The following is a 15622-nucleotide window of genomic DNA, read 5'->3' on the forward strand; positions in this document are numbered from 1 at the left end:
TAAAGAACAGGTAGAGGTAGAGCTGCTCTTTTGTGGGTTAGCTAGGGAGCTGTCATGGCTGAAGTTCTCCCCAGAAAGCAGAGCCTGAGGTAAGCATTTGTGGGCAGCTAGTTGCTTTTGGGATATAACCTCAGCAAACAATAGCGAGGGGGCTCAGACATGGGAAAGGGAGAAAGCCAGTCCCAGAGAAGCTGCATCTAGCTGGAGATGCTGCATCATCACTGTGGGCAAGGGAGGCTGGATTCTGCAGGGCGCTTCTGAGGACCATATAGAAAGTCCTGTAAAATTGTCTGTCTGAGGGTGGAAAAGGGGGTCACTAATCCACCTGCTTCCCTCCCCCACTGGTGACGGATCACCTCATGGGATGAAAACTCCCTTGCATTTCCAGATTGGCCTGAGCACAGGCGCTGAGCAGGTTCCCATGGGTGCCCTACTTCGCGATGCTGGAGAAGCCCCCGGGCAGCGAGGAAGCGAGGCGGGGTGCAGCTGGGGCAGTGCCTAGACCCCACCAGCAATGGCGAGAGTAGAAGGTGGGTGGGGAGGATGTCAGTGGAGGCACAAGGTGCAAATGCAAGGTCTCATGGACAATTTGAGAGCTTGCAACAATTGTTGAGATAGACCTGGGGAAAAGCAGTGTGCAAGGAAGCCAGATCACCTGGAGTGAGGAGAAAGGAGAGGTACCAGTTTGGAGAGTGGTGAGAGAGGTAGTATCCACAGGGCTTGGTGATCGCTGAGACATGGGAGATGAGGGAGGAGGGACAAAGACAAAGGGGGGTGCTGCCCAACCAAACGGAGAACTCAGAAGGTGGAGAAGGTTTATTTTTTTAATTTTTACTGGAACAGAGATGTTTTTCCTTTTTCAGGTAGAAAGTGAGTCCTCAGCATCCCTGTAGGCCTCTACTAAGTAACTCCCCATCTGCATGAGACAGAAAGAAAATTCAAAATCACACAAGTGGAGCTGGGACAGGGGTGGGTGGTGCATGCATGGCACTTGCTATTTTTCTCCTCCAGGAACTCTTGTGTCTACAGAGCTACTACTGTCTTCTCTACTATCTTGTAGACTCATAGAGTCTCGATGCTGGAAAGACCCTCTTTTTTTGTAGAAGGAGATGTTGGCGCAATGAAGCGATGTACTTGTGTTCACGCAGCAAGCTGAGGTCTGAATCCTACTGTAATCCTGGCCCAATCCTCGTTCCTCTTCCCCCACCCTGAACCTCCTCTGCACCTCCTTCTTGCTTACTGCCTTCTTCCTCATCTCTGAGTGGGCCTATGAATGCTGTGAGGATTTTGGTCATCATTACCATCCAAACAAGCAAGCCAACAAAGTGCATTGTCTATGTATAGCCTGCAGGGGTCCTCAAACTTTTTAAACAGGGGACCAGTTCACTGTCCCTCAGACCGTTGGAGGGCCATTGTAGAGTGCGGCGCACATTGCACATTCCACACATGCGTGCTGTGGGCCTGGGACGAGTGGGCAGCTAAGCAGGACAGGCAGCAGCAGCGGCAAAAACACCTGGCAGGCCAGATAAATGTCCTTAGCGGGCCGCATGTGGCCCGTGGGCCGTAGTTTGAGGACCCCTGCTTTACAATATCCAATGCCATCATCCAGTCATTACCTCTCTTCAGCCCCCAATTTGGTCCAAGTTGAAACTGGTCCACAGAGCAGTAAAGCAATTTGCCCAAGGTCCCGTGAGCAGGAAGAAGAAAGGAGACATGGGCCTAAAAGCAGGTTTTCTGTATCTTTCCTCATTTCTAATATGGGACTAAAATCATGCCTTTGCTTCCCCTGAGATGACATGCCTAAGCATGCTAGCATATAGCAGGTACTATTCAATGTTATTTTCCTCTCCTTCTCATCTGATCTATTCCCGTAAAACCATGCTGTGCTCCCAAAGTTCCTCCAGCCAGTGCTTTCCTGAGGAATTCCTAGATTATTCTGTCCCTTTATAGAAGGACAATAATAGTATATAGACCATCTATGGCCTGGATAACTTCTCTAACTGCTCTGAGTCTATGTCTCATGGCTCTCAGGATAAAGTCCAGATCTCTTAAGAGATCGGACACCAAGGTATTCCATGTGAGCCCCAGTTTCTCTAATTCTACCTTCTCTTAGAAACCTTTCTGACAGCACTGGGCAGAGTTCCTTGTCCTCTCAGTTATAGCTCTACGGTGAAAACACTCAGTACCCTGAAAACTATTGCCAGTTTGGAGAATTGTACTCACCCTTACACTGCACTCCTCAAGGGTTAGACAAGCCTTATTCACATCCCATCCATTTGAGGATTAGCACAGAACCTGCCACAGGTAAGTACTCAGTGTATATTTGTTGAATTAATGCCATAGATGTATACATAAATCAGTGAATCAACGAATGAGGGTAATGATACCCATCTTTAATGAATTTGCAGAGTTACTATGGTAAAGACACAAGATGTGTGAGAGCAGGACAAACTATAAGGTTTCAGACAGATATGGACCATTATTCCCATGAGTTTATAAAATAGACCCTGAAAGTTTACATGTGCTCACATGGCCTGTATTGGCTGCTGTATGTGCTACTGTTTGGGTGGCAAGGGATGAGGAGAACCTTGCAAAGTAACCTCATTTATCTTTATAGAAGGAATCATGTTGTCATTTATTAATAGAGCTTAGCATAGAAAATGCATTCAAATCATGTTCAGAGTCAACAGGGGCAGATTCCCCCCATGGGCAGTATGCTATTCCCACTCAGGGGGTCACCTGGGAATTCCAAGAGGCTCAAGTTGATCTTAACTTCACTCAACTTCTCTGAGCCTCCATTTTCTCGACTCTAAATGGAGCCATAGTAATGACCCCCAGAGGGACTGTGTGAAGATTATGAGGGTTAGACAATGCATGGCTAGAAGGTGCCAGTCCTGGTGTCTGCACTCTAGTAAATGCCAAGTAACTAGCAGTAATGCTGGGGATGATAATGATATTATTGTCCTTCCCAGATCCTAGCAAAGGACCTGGCTTGTAGGTAGGACAAAGTAATGTTTGCTGAAGAATTAATGAAGTCAGATCCTCCAGGAGAACTGAATTCGGCAAGAAGGATAAACATGTGGATTGAGTTATTTGAGGAAACAATTGAAGCCAAGGCTCTAAATGAGTTCATGAGGGTCAAATTTGTTCCTTTATAAGTGATGGATGAAAATATGGTGAAAAAACAGGAACCTGGAGTCATGATGAACCAGAAAGAAGGACACTATTTGAAAAATGCCAGATGGTTTCTTCTTTTCTTTGCATTGGGTCCATCCCACACCAAATAGGAAACAATATAATATTGTGATCATTTAACCAGGCTGAACTTTGTAGAATGCTGGGATCTCAGTAATCCTTTGGGATCCTTTAGATGGGTAACTGACTTGGAAGTTAGATAAGGCAAATTCTTGTGGGGGGATGGTAAGAAGAATGTGAGGCATTCTTAAGCACCTACCAGGCTGTAGTGACTTGGGTATAAGTTGTGCTCGGTGCACTGTGACTGCCTGCCCTGGTGACAACTGGTTGGACCAAGTGTTTACTCTTTGGCTAGAATCTAGACATCTGGTAATAAACAGCAGCCTACTATGTGGCCTGGCTTGAGAACCTGCCCAATGGTAATACAGCATATTATATCATGCACTGATAAAGACCTACAGGGAGCTGCTCTGCAGGAGGAGAGCCATGGGCCAAGTGTCTTTACCCCACCCATCTCCACAGTTGATTCTTGGCCTGTCTTGTTTATAAACTAGCACCATCCATTGACAGAAGGGGCTGGGTCTGGGTCCATCCCTCGGGAAGAAGGTGATTTGAAAGAGATAGGTCCTCAGCACTGGAGCCAAGAGATCCAAATTGTCAGACGAGGCACTTACCTAAGCAAGAGATGAGATTTGTGTCAGGAGTGAGGGGGAAGCCTGGGTTTTCAACAGGTACCCCTTGTCCAAGCTGGGGGTGTGCTGTAAGCAGCCCAGGGGCACAGAGATGACTCATCAGACACCAGACACTGGTAGCAGTGACCAGTGACATGTTACCACTCTCTGAGAGGGGTTGGCGTTGGATCATGCTTCTCAGTTAGGAACAACACTGCTGTGTCGATTCAGGCAGAGTCAGGCCAGACTTGTAAACTGAAGGCCTTGTAGGTTGTTGGAGAGTCAGCCCGGGGAAATCAGAAGCTGACAGCTGCACTCTTGCTTTTCCGTTTTCTTCAGACACAGGTTAAATTTAAGAGTGAATATGTAGAGCTGGGGAATGTGGGGGATAGGGGAGAGGGACATATCACCCTAATGAAAGCACAACCCTAAGATTCCAAATCTTACACCCTTCAACCTGAGACCTTCTCAGGTAAGTGTAGGTAGGATTTGTTAACATACTTGAACATGCTTGAAGCAGAGAAGCTATGACAGACCCCAGTTCAAATCCTGCCTTTAATAATCATGAGGAGGATTCCCTAACATCCCTGTGTCTGCTTTCTCATCTGTAAAACAGGCAATAATGCCTGTTCATGGGGTAACTGAGGAATTAGTAAGACAACACGTGAGAAAATAGCAGCCACAGCACAGCTCAATAAATGTTTGTTGAATGGCAAATGCCATTCTGGTGACTAAAGTTCACCATGGCTCGGTTCTGCTTTTTGCCTTGACTCATCCCAATGTTGTCTGCCAAGAACCATTCTGTGCCCAGCCTGGTTCCTTCTCAAACTAAGAGCACCATTCACAAGGCTAGCTGGCACCAAGCAGAAAACCATCCTTGGTCATCTGCTGGCCATCCTTGGGAGACAGGCAGTGATGAACAGGAAGGCTCTAAAAGTGGAGCTGAGCCTTGGGCACTGAGCATATGAATCTATCATTGAAGCCATTTGGAAGGAGAATGTGGGCACCTTTAGATGGAGGGAGTCAGTAGTGCCAGCTGGCTGGCATCCCCTGGTAGCAGGGAATTCTTATTTTAGCAATGCCTCTGAGCTTATGCAAGTATCACTTGGGTTAGAGAGGCAGGTTTAGGTTTGCTAAATAAGGCAGAATATCAAGAGAGAGGCAGAGATAAGGCTATGGTTTTACCCAGTTATCAACTGAGAAAAGATCATGATAATTTCTTTACATATTCCCTGAGAAAAATGAGCTCAAAGCAACAGATTTTAGCTTCAGAGAGCACTAGGACCAGCATGGAGGACCATTTGAGGGTTGAAGGCTAGGAGGTATCAAAAGGATGGGAATAGACCTACATCCATTGACTGCACAGTCAGTCTGAACCAGGCTCTTCCCATCCATACTGTAGTCCTGCATGGGAGATGTTACCATCCCTACTCTAGTGAAATGGAAGCTAATACTTAAGCTTAAGTAATTCATCCAGACTCACAATACTTGTGAGTGTCAGAGCAGGAACTTGTCTGTCCAAAGGGCATTGTTCTACTGAATCACACTGCTCATGAGTCCTTTAGGTTTATAGATTACCTTATAATGTAAGGTATCTACTTATTGCAGCAAAGGTCAGAGAAGCAGGGTAAGCCTTTTATTATATTTAGGGAGAGTGTTGGGAATACTCTAATCAGATTTCCATCATACCTCACCACTCTACGTATTTGGTATGTACCCATGATGGCTCAATTGCCCAAACTGTGTCTCTTTTGGAAGGTTATAATTCTCTTTGATCTCTCAAAAGCATGAAACTACCAATCCCACCTCTCTTCTTGGTTGGCTGCCATCAGTCCATGGACTAACCTGATACTCCCAGAATTTCTTCCTGTTCAAAAATCCTGACTCCAGTTCATCCTCCAACATGGAAGCCAAAATGATCTTCCCAAAGTCTGGCTCTACTTTATGTCACAGCTTTGCATTCAAATCTGGAAGGGATACTTCTTGCTACCACATTAGATCCAGTCCTATGGTCTGGCATTCAATTTATGTATATTTTCTTCTGTTGTTTGTGCTTTTGGTGTCATAGATAAGAAGGCTTTTCCTAACCCAAGGTCATAAAAAGTTACTCCTATCTTTTCTTCTGAGAGTTATATAGTTATACCTTTTACATTTAGGTCTATAAAAATTTTGAATTATGTTTGTATAAGTGTTATTAAATTTATTTTTAGATAGTTTACATCATTTGACTTATACAATGAATTTACTCTTTTTTCTATTAACATTTCAATTCTATGCTACAGTTATAAGAGAAGTTACTGACTTTTATATGTTTATTTTAAACTAGTAAGATTTCTAAACTCTATTAAATTTTCAGTTGCTTTTTTTTCAGGGTTAAAGCACAGAAAATAATGATTACTTTTTAAATGCCAATTTTTTAATAGATAATTGTTTTAGTACTTTATTTCACTGATTTAAACTTTCTGAATAATGTTAAATAATAACAGGTGATAGTGGACATCTGTATCTTGTTCTTGAACTTAATGGTAACACACTTGGTGTTTAATTGTTTGCAACTGACTTCAGACATTCTTTACCATGTCTAAACTATCTATCTTTCTAGACCTTCTCTACTATTTCTAGTTTAACAAGAACAGCATGGTAAATTTCATCAAGATGATTATTTGTTTTTTCTCCTTTAACCATATCTAATGTAATGTAGTTATCAACATTTTCAGAATTGAACCATCCTTGCATTTCAGAAATAAATCCTGATTCATCAGAATGTATTATTCTTTTAAGAAACTGGTGATTTGGAACTGCTAACATTATATTTATGATACTTGCACAAATGATATTGCTCCATATTAATATTTTCCAAATTCTCTTTCTTGAGCCAAACCAAACTACAATGAGAGAGTAGAGGGAGATTAGCAAAAAAAAAAAAAAAAAAAAAAAAAAAGAAAAAAAAAAAAGGTCCAGATGAGGTTTCAGGACCTAATTTCTATTTATTTTGGAAAACCTGGTCACTGTCCATGTGATGTAGCACTTGTATCACAGTTTCTCAGTCTAAGGTCATGCCCCTATCTTAGCAACGAATAGGAAGGAAGTACTGAAGCATCACAGAGCAGTCCAAGTAACATGAAACTGCAATAGCATAGTAGTTATACAATCATATAAGTGTTTACAATATGCTATATTGTACTTCATACTTTACATATATTATATCTTCTTCTCCTCCTCCTCCTTCTTGGCAGGAAAACTTATTGAGATATTAACTTGTTTTTTCCATATAATAGGAGGTTGGAAAAATGTGTCCAAGTACATGTTCTGTCCTCTTGAGGGCATTACTAAAGGTTTTTATGTGGGAGCCCTGCAAAGAGAAGGCATCTAAAAAATGTCCATTTACCTACTCCCACCCTCAGGCATTTGTTTGAGGAACTTATTGAGGGAGGCTGGCATTTAGGGTGGAGAAGGAGGCATAACTGCCCCTATAAATGAAGACTATCATCCTAGATCCTGGGGTGGGAGAGCACACTGTGGCAGGTCCCACAAGTGACAGGAACCATGTAGCACCTCAGAAGTTCCAAGACCGTTGGTGGGTGGTACATGGATGCCATATAATCTGTGATTGACAGTCAAAGACTTGCAACTTTTTTGAAATAGTCCAATGCTCATACTTAGCATGACAGCAAAGAGTTATGTTTGTGAATAGAAATGTTTTCATTTTATACATTAGTGAATAGCTATGGACTTAAGAATAGAGTACATTCTTTCATTTTTCAGGTGCCATGGAAGTCTCCTGGATCTTTGTAGGTAGCCTAGAGTTTGTAGAGCCTAGGAGGTGAGAGTTTCTCCCACCCCAACTCCACCTTACAAAAGTGGTGGATTATTTCTTACACTTCAGTGTAGGAGAACAAATTCCTATCTTATATCTACACAACTCTCATACTAACCTTAGAAAGTTTTTAATCATTATTCCATTTTTAGATAAGGAAACTGATATCTGAAGAGATTAACTGGTCCAAAGTCAGACTATTATCTCAAATTGACTCAAGTTCAGAAACCATGGCTGAACAATTATATAATACTATGCTGCTTTACATTTAAGAAAAAGTCTATTTCTTACTAGGGGACTACTTCATGCCATGCATAGGGCTAGATGGCACATGTATGTATGTATATAGATATAGATATATAGAGAGATAGATAGGCACATATAAATATATGTATTTATTAATTTATTTATATAAGTTCAACACTTATAAGAAACTTTTGAGGAAGATCTTCTCATTATATTGAAGATCTCATGAAAAAGCAGAAGATGGAGAATTATTCAGTGGTTGATAGACCTACTGTCTAGTACCAGTTCTGCCATTAACTCTGTGCTTTAATTTCTTTCTCTGTGACCTGAGAATAATAAAATTAGCCTTTTAATATTATCATGGGTATCAAGTGAAGTATTGGAAATAGCAGGATCTTGTTAACTGTAAAAAGATGTGCACACACGGACCTTGCCCATCTGTGGAGATTGCAATCTGCAGTGCTCATCTCAACTGAGAGCCTCTATCCAGCAGTTACCAAGATACTGAGATATACATCACAATGCAGAGGGAACCAGGACTTCAGCAGTTGGACACCCGGCCTTGGAAACTGATTGTTTACATTTGTGTGTAGTCTCCTCGAAGCAGAGTTTAGGTCATAGCTCTTCTGAGCCTGGAAAAGTCAACTGGAAGCTGCTAATGGCCGGTTGTCCCATCTGATTGCTTCTTTCCAGTCCTCCCTTGCACTCAGGGAAGCCAAACAAATAAGAGCACTTCCATCACCACACCAAGGAATCTCCCTTCAGCAACTCTACCGGGCAGCAGAAATGATGGAATATGCAGTCCACCCATACGACCTAGAAGGTGATTTCCCAGTAGAAATAAAGTCATCTCAAGGGAAGTCCAAACAGACTTGCTGAGCAGGTGTCTACCAACGGGATGACATCAGGGAACATGTCTGTGCTTTGAAGTCACAGCATGGTGTCGGCTGTGTATGGAGTTGCTGAGGACAAGCTGCTAATGCAGGCTAGTAAAGGAGGAAGGGGGTCAAGGGATTCTGTCAAAAAGTCACTAAGGTCAGACTCATTGGGGTCATAGCTCTGTAGAACCCAAAAAAGCAGCCAGACTATGTCAAAGGTAATGGGGGTTTCAGGGAAAAAGTTAGAAGGAAATCACTGAGATTTAAAGATAGATTTTTTTTTTCATCAGTATTGGGAAAGCGTGTCTGGGAAAGGCATCAGGGGCTCCCAATAAACACCATGAAGCTAGAGACCCATCTTTACTCTGTTTCTACTGTGTACTCCCAGGTACTTGACAATGCCTCATACATGCTTGGTACTCAATAAGTATTGATTAGTAACTGAGTGAATGAGTATTTTGGCACTGAATGGGGTGGTCTCACTTGTATGTCTTTGTACAATGTAACAGTCCCTTGCTTGTGGAGAAATAAAATTTGCACTAACACCCAATTCTTTCTCATCAAGAATCATGATGCCAAATATGGAGGGAGAAACAGCCCTGGGCCATTCTAGACTCAAGGGTTCCAGGTTCAGGTTCAGCCCTACAGCGGTTCTTAATCAAAATTTCTGAATCTTCACTTAACTACTTGTGTGTCATGGAGAAGTCATATAAGGATTTTGAATTTCAACTTCCTTATTTGAGATTTACAATGATAATTCCTTCCTATGACACCTTTTTGTTTTTCATAATTAAATGAAAATATGTGTGGGATCTGCTAGTACAGTTTTGATAAGGTCACAGTTAAGAGTAAGAGAAGCCTGTTGACAACAGAATATGTTCAGATCCTGATTCTGCCACTTGCAAGCTAGCTGAGTGTCCTTGGGCTACTTAAAATTCTCTCAGTTTCCCATTCTTTGTCTCTTAAAAAAAGATAGTAATAATGTCCATTCCATTGGATTGCAGGGACAATGAATGTAAAGTAGTTATATGGTAAGCACTTACTGTAATTATTAGAAAGAGGCAGCAATTTCTCATTTGCATATCAGCCTTTGATAAGATAAAGTTGTTTACTATTTCTTGAATATTTTTCTTCTTCCTTTTTAAAAATAAACTTTTAAAATAAATTCCACAATAAACTTCAGGTGGTGTAAAGGCAATATACGTAACCAAAGCGTTTATACCCCATAATATTCTGAAATAAAAAAATAGTAGCTTTTAATATAAACATAGCCACTCCATACCATTGAGTTTCACTACAGAATTTTAATATCAGCATTTCATTTTTTGCATTTTTCGCCTCTTCTTTTGGAATAGAACCACAAAAACATCAAAGGACTTTATAAACTGGATAGCATCTTCTGTCTGTCCCTAGATCTGCGGGACATAATCCAATTTCATGATGCAATTAAGAGAGGAATCTAAACTCAGGGATACATCACTCTTTGGTAACATGTGGCTATTTCTCTAGCGTGATTTCACAGAGAATTTTGGGGGCATACAGGGTTTCTGTATCTATAGTTTCTCATATCTCAAAAGAGGATTCCTGCCTTATAGTGTTGGGGTGAGGCTCAAAATACATGATATTATTAATAATATATAGAGAAATCCTTTTTAAGAGGAAGATGACGTAGGATACAAGTACTACCATGTGTTCCTCAGAGCAAAGCCTTCATGCTACTTTCTCTCAGGCCTCTGATGGGTAAAACACCCTGTAAGGATCCTCCTGTTTTCTGCTTAATGAATCACCCACAGCTCTCAGAGAGCTTGTGATTTCTTCTACCCTGATCTCTGCCCATCTGAAATTGCTCTTGGAAGAGCTGGCTTAACACCCCTTCCACCCCTTTTCTCGTTTTCCTCTTGCTTCCAGTGCAGACCTGGGGAGTTTGAATGAATCCCCTGTTTGGGAGTTGGGGCTATAAGCAGGGCTTGGAGGGCCCAGAACTCGGGCAGGTTCCTGTCTTGGCCACACAGGGCTTACAGCCTGGAGGATTAGTCAAGCCAGCCTCCCTGGAGGCAAGCCTGTGGCCAAGCAACTGGTTGTCCATATTGTACCCTTTTATTTTGCCAGATGCTGTTCTATATCTAATATTGTGAAGTAGGAATAATTTCCTGGTTTTCCAGATTAGAAATTTGAGCCTGAGAGAGGTTAATTAACTTCTCTGGAATCACACAGGTAAGTGACAGGTCTAAAATTCAAAGGAAAATCTGCCTGAGTTCAACTCCATGTTCTTTTCTCCATAACAAACTACCTCCAGATGGTGAAATTCTCAGGCTGAATCACAGAGATATTTTGCCTTCATAGTAGAGAAATTTTCCAAATGAAAACCAAATATTAATGAATAATTTCCCAAAGAGATCTGAATGCTGGGAATGCTAGTGATAGTGCTAATACAAATCAGCAGTTGCATAAGCTGGGCAGTTTTCTTCCTGAATCTTCTAGTCTCAAACAGCCAGAGGTTATTTCTGATTACATCAGCAGCCATGCAGATCCAGTTTAGGAATCTCGAAACCACATATGTGACTCACATGCCGTTGTTATAACAGTAGGAAACACATTAACTCGGCTTTAAAGTGCATTCAATGAAAAGTAAGGTTTCCAGAAACCAGTTTCTCAGTGTACTTGGAGTACACAATCTAAGCCTTTTTCCTGATGACAGTGTCCTTGCGTGAGGCTGTATATTATGTGATCTGACAGCTTAACAAGACTATATTTGCTTTTAAAGATTCTGTGTCCTAGCACATTCCACTGAACCTATAGCACCTGACTAATGAGTATTTCACCACCATGACATTTTGACTTGCAAGTTATAGGGACTGTCATTTGAATGAACAATATATTTTTAAACACTTTCGTTACAAAATAATTCTGTGGCAATCATAAACCAGAGTCTTTTCAGTCTAGCTCAGGGCTGATAAAAATGCTGGTCTATTATAGACATTTTTGAATGAAAGAAGATGTCAATTTTTCCATAGTTGGATAGCCAATGTGAGGGGTCTCAGAAATATTTATGCTGTGGTGTTAGCATGGGAACTGAAGACTCAAAGCATAGTCTAGTGAATGGAAAATGCAGTGGGACAGAAATTATTAGACTTAGATACAGCCAAACATGGGGTCCATGTCATGTTCTGCTTCTCCCCTGGCTGCATCATCTTGGAAGAGTCACTGACCTCCTCTTCAGTTTTCTTGGGAAAATCATAATACTTCAAAGGGGAGTCTGTGCAGATCGATGGATGAAAGGTGCCTGGGACATAGTAAGTGTTTGAAAATAGGGCTTTATGAGTTTCTTTGTCTCCACAGGAGCAGTGAACAGTGCACAACCAGATAAACAGGAAAACAATTTCTCAAGACAAGGGGTGGGGGCTGATAGAGAGTGTAAGGGAAGGAATTTAGTAGGGCCAGAGTTATCAAAGAGGAAGAAGGAAGGACCCAGGAGCCCACTCATACTGAATGCCTAGCACTATGTGCTAGGGATTAAAGGGGATATCGGAGGAAACAGGATAAATTATGTTAAACAGACATGAGAGCTGAACTTGTGTGGGCTGGTTTGACTTAATGGTGCTGTTTTCTGGGTTCTTCTCTCACCTGCCTTTTTAGGTGTCATGGGGAAAAGGAGAAAGGAGCATATGCTTTCACTTACTCCAGGGAGGGGAGAGAGTGGGGAGAGAAAGAGAGAGAGAGAGAGAGAGAGAGAGAGAGAGAGAGAGAGAGAGAGAGAGAGAGAGAGAGAGAGAATGAAAACAGAACCTAATGGTGGGCCATTAAAACTCTGATAAAATTGAAATGGTTATGTCTTGAGATTTCTTTGCCATGTTATAGGTTTCTGGGCATAAAATGATGAAGCACCAGGGATCTAGCAGTCATCATTGGAAAATTAAATAAAAACATACCCACAAAGATAAAGACCTGATTTAATAGTCCTCTAGGTTTTGGATTGTTTACTATAAGGAAGATAAAAGCAGCTTTATTTGAGTTTGTATTTGTCTTTGCAAAGGAGTTTAATGTAGGTGATTTTGCACATAAAGTCTATCTTCCAAGAGATGCCAGCATTTCTAGAACTGGGACATGTGCCCCAGTTTCGCTCATAAAAATCTTTATTATCTTTTGGGAGGCGATTTGACTGGTCTTGATGAGTAACTGGATAAAAAATTCTAGTGAAAGAGGAGACATGACCATGCTCATATGCACACAGAGGTTCAGCAAACAAGACTTCGCCCCAGCCTATATAAAATGACTTAAAAATGTGAATGTACATCAAACAGTGTGGACTAAGACTGCATTATATCTACTCATTAGGGTGTGAAATGAGGCAGAACTTTCCCAATCCCACCCTATTCCAGAGTTTAACTACCATTAATAGTTTGTCCCATTTTTTACGAATGTCATATTTCACAGATATAGAAAAATAATTCTATGCTTCATTTGGAACCAAAAAATAGCCTGAATAGCCAAAGTAATCTTAAGTAAAAAGTACAAATCCAGAAGTATCACATTACTAGACTTCAAATTATACTACAAGGCTATACTAACTAAAAAAGCATGGTACTAGTATAAAAGTAGAGACACAGACCAATGAAACAGGATGGAAAACCCAGAAATAAAACCATCTACCTACAGCCTGATCTTTGACAAAGTAAAGGAAGCCCTATTTAGTAAATAGTGCTGAGAAAATTGAATGGTCACATACAGAAGAATAAAACAGGACCTCTATCTCTCTCCATATACAAAAATTAATTCAAGTTGGATAAAAGACTTAAATTTAAGGCACAAAATAATAAAAATTCTAGAAGCAAATGTAGGAAAAACTCTTCTAGACATTAGCCTAGGCAAAGAATTTATGACTAAGACCCCAAAGGCAAATACAGCAACAACAAAAGTAAATAAATAGGACTCAGTAAAATTAAAAAATTTCTCCACAGCAAAGGAAATAATCAATAGAGTAAATAAGCATCCTACAGAATGGGAGAAAATATTCACAAGCTATACATCTGATAAAGGGCTAATATCCAGATTCCACAAAGAACTCAAACAAATTAGTAAGAAAAAAATCAAACAACCCCATTAAAAAGTGGGAAAAAAACATGAGCAGAAGCTTTTCAAAAGAAAATAGACAAATGACCAATAAACATATGAAAGAAGGCTCAACATCACTAATCATCAGAGAAATGCAAATAAAAACCATAATGAGATACCTCCTCACCCCTGTCAGAATGGCTATTATTACCCTGAGTGAGACCCTGTCTCTACTAAAAATAGAAATTAATTGACCAACTAAAAACATATATACAAAACATTAGCTGGGCATGGTGGCGCATGCCTGTAGTCCCAGCTACTCAGGAGGCTGAGGCAGCAGGATCATTTGAGCCCAGGAGTTTGAGGTTGCTGTGAGCTAGGCTGATGCCACAGCACCCACTCCAGCCTGGGCAACAAAGTGAGACTCTGTCTCAAAAAAAAAAAAAAAAATCCCACAACATTTGTACCACCTTAATATTTTGAAAAAAAAATTGTCCCATTTCTTACTGTAGAGATACCAAGTTATATCAGAGGCATACTGAGTCTAAGGCCAATAACACTCAGTGTTTGGGGGTGATATGAGTGAATGAGTGGACAGGTTCATGCTCTGTCCATACCCTCACAGATCTCTTTTACATTTCTGCATGCCCTTTCTCTGGCTTTTAAGTGCCTTTGTTTCTAATAGGCAGCACCCTTGGTCTACTGGAGCTACTTTACCCAGCAGTTCAGAGAGCCAGAAGTACCCAAGAGTTTGCAACCTGCTGTGGTGACGCTTTGCCAATGACTGACTGTGGTAAAGAATATGAACCCTCAGCTTCCTTGTTTCAAGTCTGAATGAAATCTTGGGATGTAATTTCTACTCCAGAGCCTTCCTGTGTGATCAAGCTGAGGCTGGACACCACCTGAGTTTGCACCCTTGCTAGACATCTTCCTCTTTCCTTTCCTGCTTCCCTGCTCCCTCCTTTTCTAGGCTCTCCTGGGAACACTCTCCTAATAAATCAATTGCATTTGAATTGTCATCTTAGGGTCTGCTTCTAGGGAAACTGAACTAAGGTGGTAAATTAATCGAAATTCTTCTAATTAAAATGCTGTGTGCATGTGAGTGTATGTGTACAGGTTTAACTATTGTGAGCCTCTTTTTATGGCATGAAGGATAGGGAGAACTAACAGTTCTCTCTGGAAGGATAAAGTTGATTCTTTCTATCCCTGGCATGGTTTGCAGCCACTGGATGTTGAGAGCATCCACAGCTCTTCTCAGTGCTATGAAAAATGTGATATGTTGACTCATAGTGGTTTATGGCAGAGGGAGGGAGTGAACCACCAGCCAGGTGTAGCTGAGAGTCAGGGTGACACAAGTGTCCTGTGAGACCTTTACAGAAGCTACTGCTTTAAGCTTTGGCAGCTGGAGGTGGTGACAAGTGGCTGTCTTCACAAATGTAGAGAACACACAAATTTTCCATGGGAATTCCTAGGAAATTATGGGGACCATGATATTTTGATATTTTTCAAGAGATGAGTATCAATTCTGTATGCATTTAGACCACATTATCACACATTTCTAATAATCCAAAAAATATGGTGCAGGATTATAGGCTGGGTTGCCTCCAGTAATTGGAGGCCCACCATCAATGGAAACTTCCAAACAGATGGGAGGGCTTTTGACAGGCATCTATAGCTGGAACTTCAGTGTCCACTGAGTGAGAGACAGAATCACCAACGTGAGCCTTTCAACCCCTGGGCATCAGCCATTCCATAACTAAGTA

General features: G+C 41.2%; 1 protein-coding gene and 1 long non-coding RNA gene across 2 annotated transcripts in view; one reads left to right on the plus strand and one right to left on the minus strand.

Moving 5' to 3' along the window:
- Window positions 1-834: 834 nt before the first annotated feature.
- Window positions 835-15622, minus strand: part of LOC142874245 (uncharacterized) — a 680900-nt gene continuing 666112 nt past the window's right edge. The window contains exon 4 of the mRNA XM_076008430.1: window positions 835-916. Coding sequence (XP_075864545.1) covers window positions 860-916 — 57 coding nt within the window. The 3' untranslated portion in view covers window positions 835-859. The remainder of the gene's footprint in view (window positions 917-15622) is intronic.
- LOC105855693 (uncharacterized) lies at window positions 8515-14870 on the plus strand. The gene is made up of 2 exons (XR_001146723.3): window positions 8515-8752; window positions 14545-14870. It is a non-coding gene; the product is annotated as an uncharacterized LOC105855693 (long non-coding RNA).

This window comes from Microcebus murinus, chromosome 12 (genome assembly GCF_040939455.1).
Source record: "Microcebus murinus isolate Inina chromosome 12, M.murinus_Inina_mat1.0, whole genome shotgun sequence".
NCBI classification, from domain to species: domain Eukaryota; kingdom Metazoa; phylum Chordata; class Mammalia; order Primates; family Cheirogaleidae; genus Microcebus; species Microcebus murinus.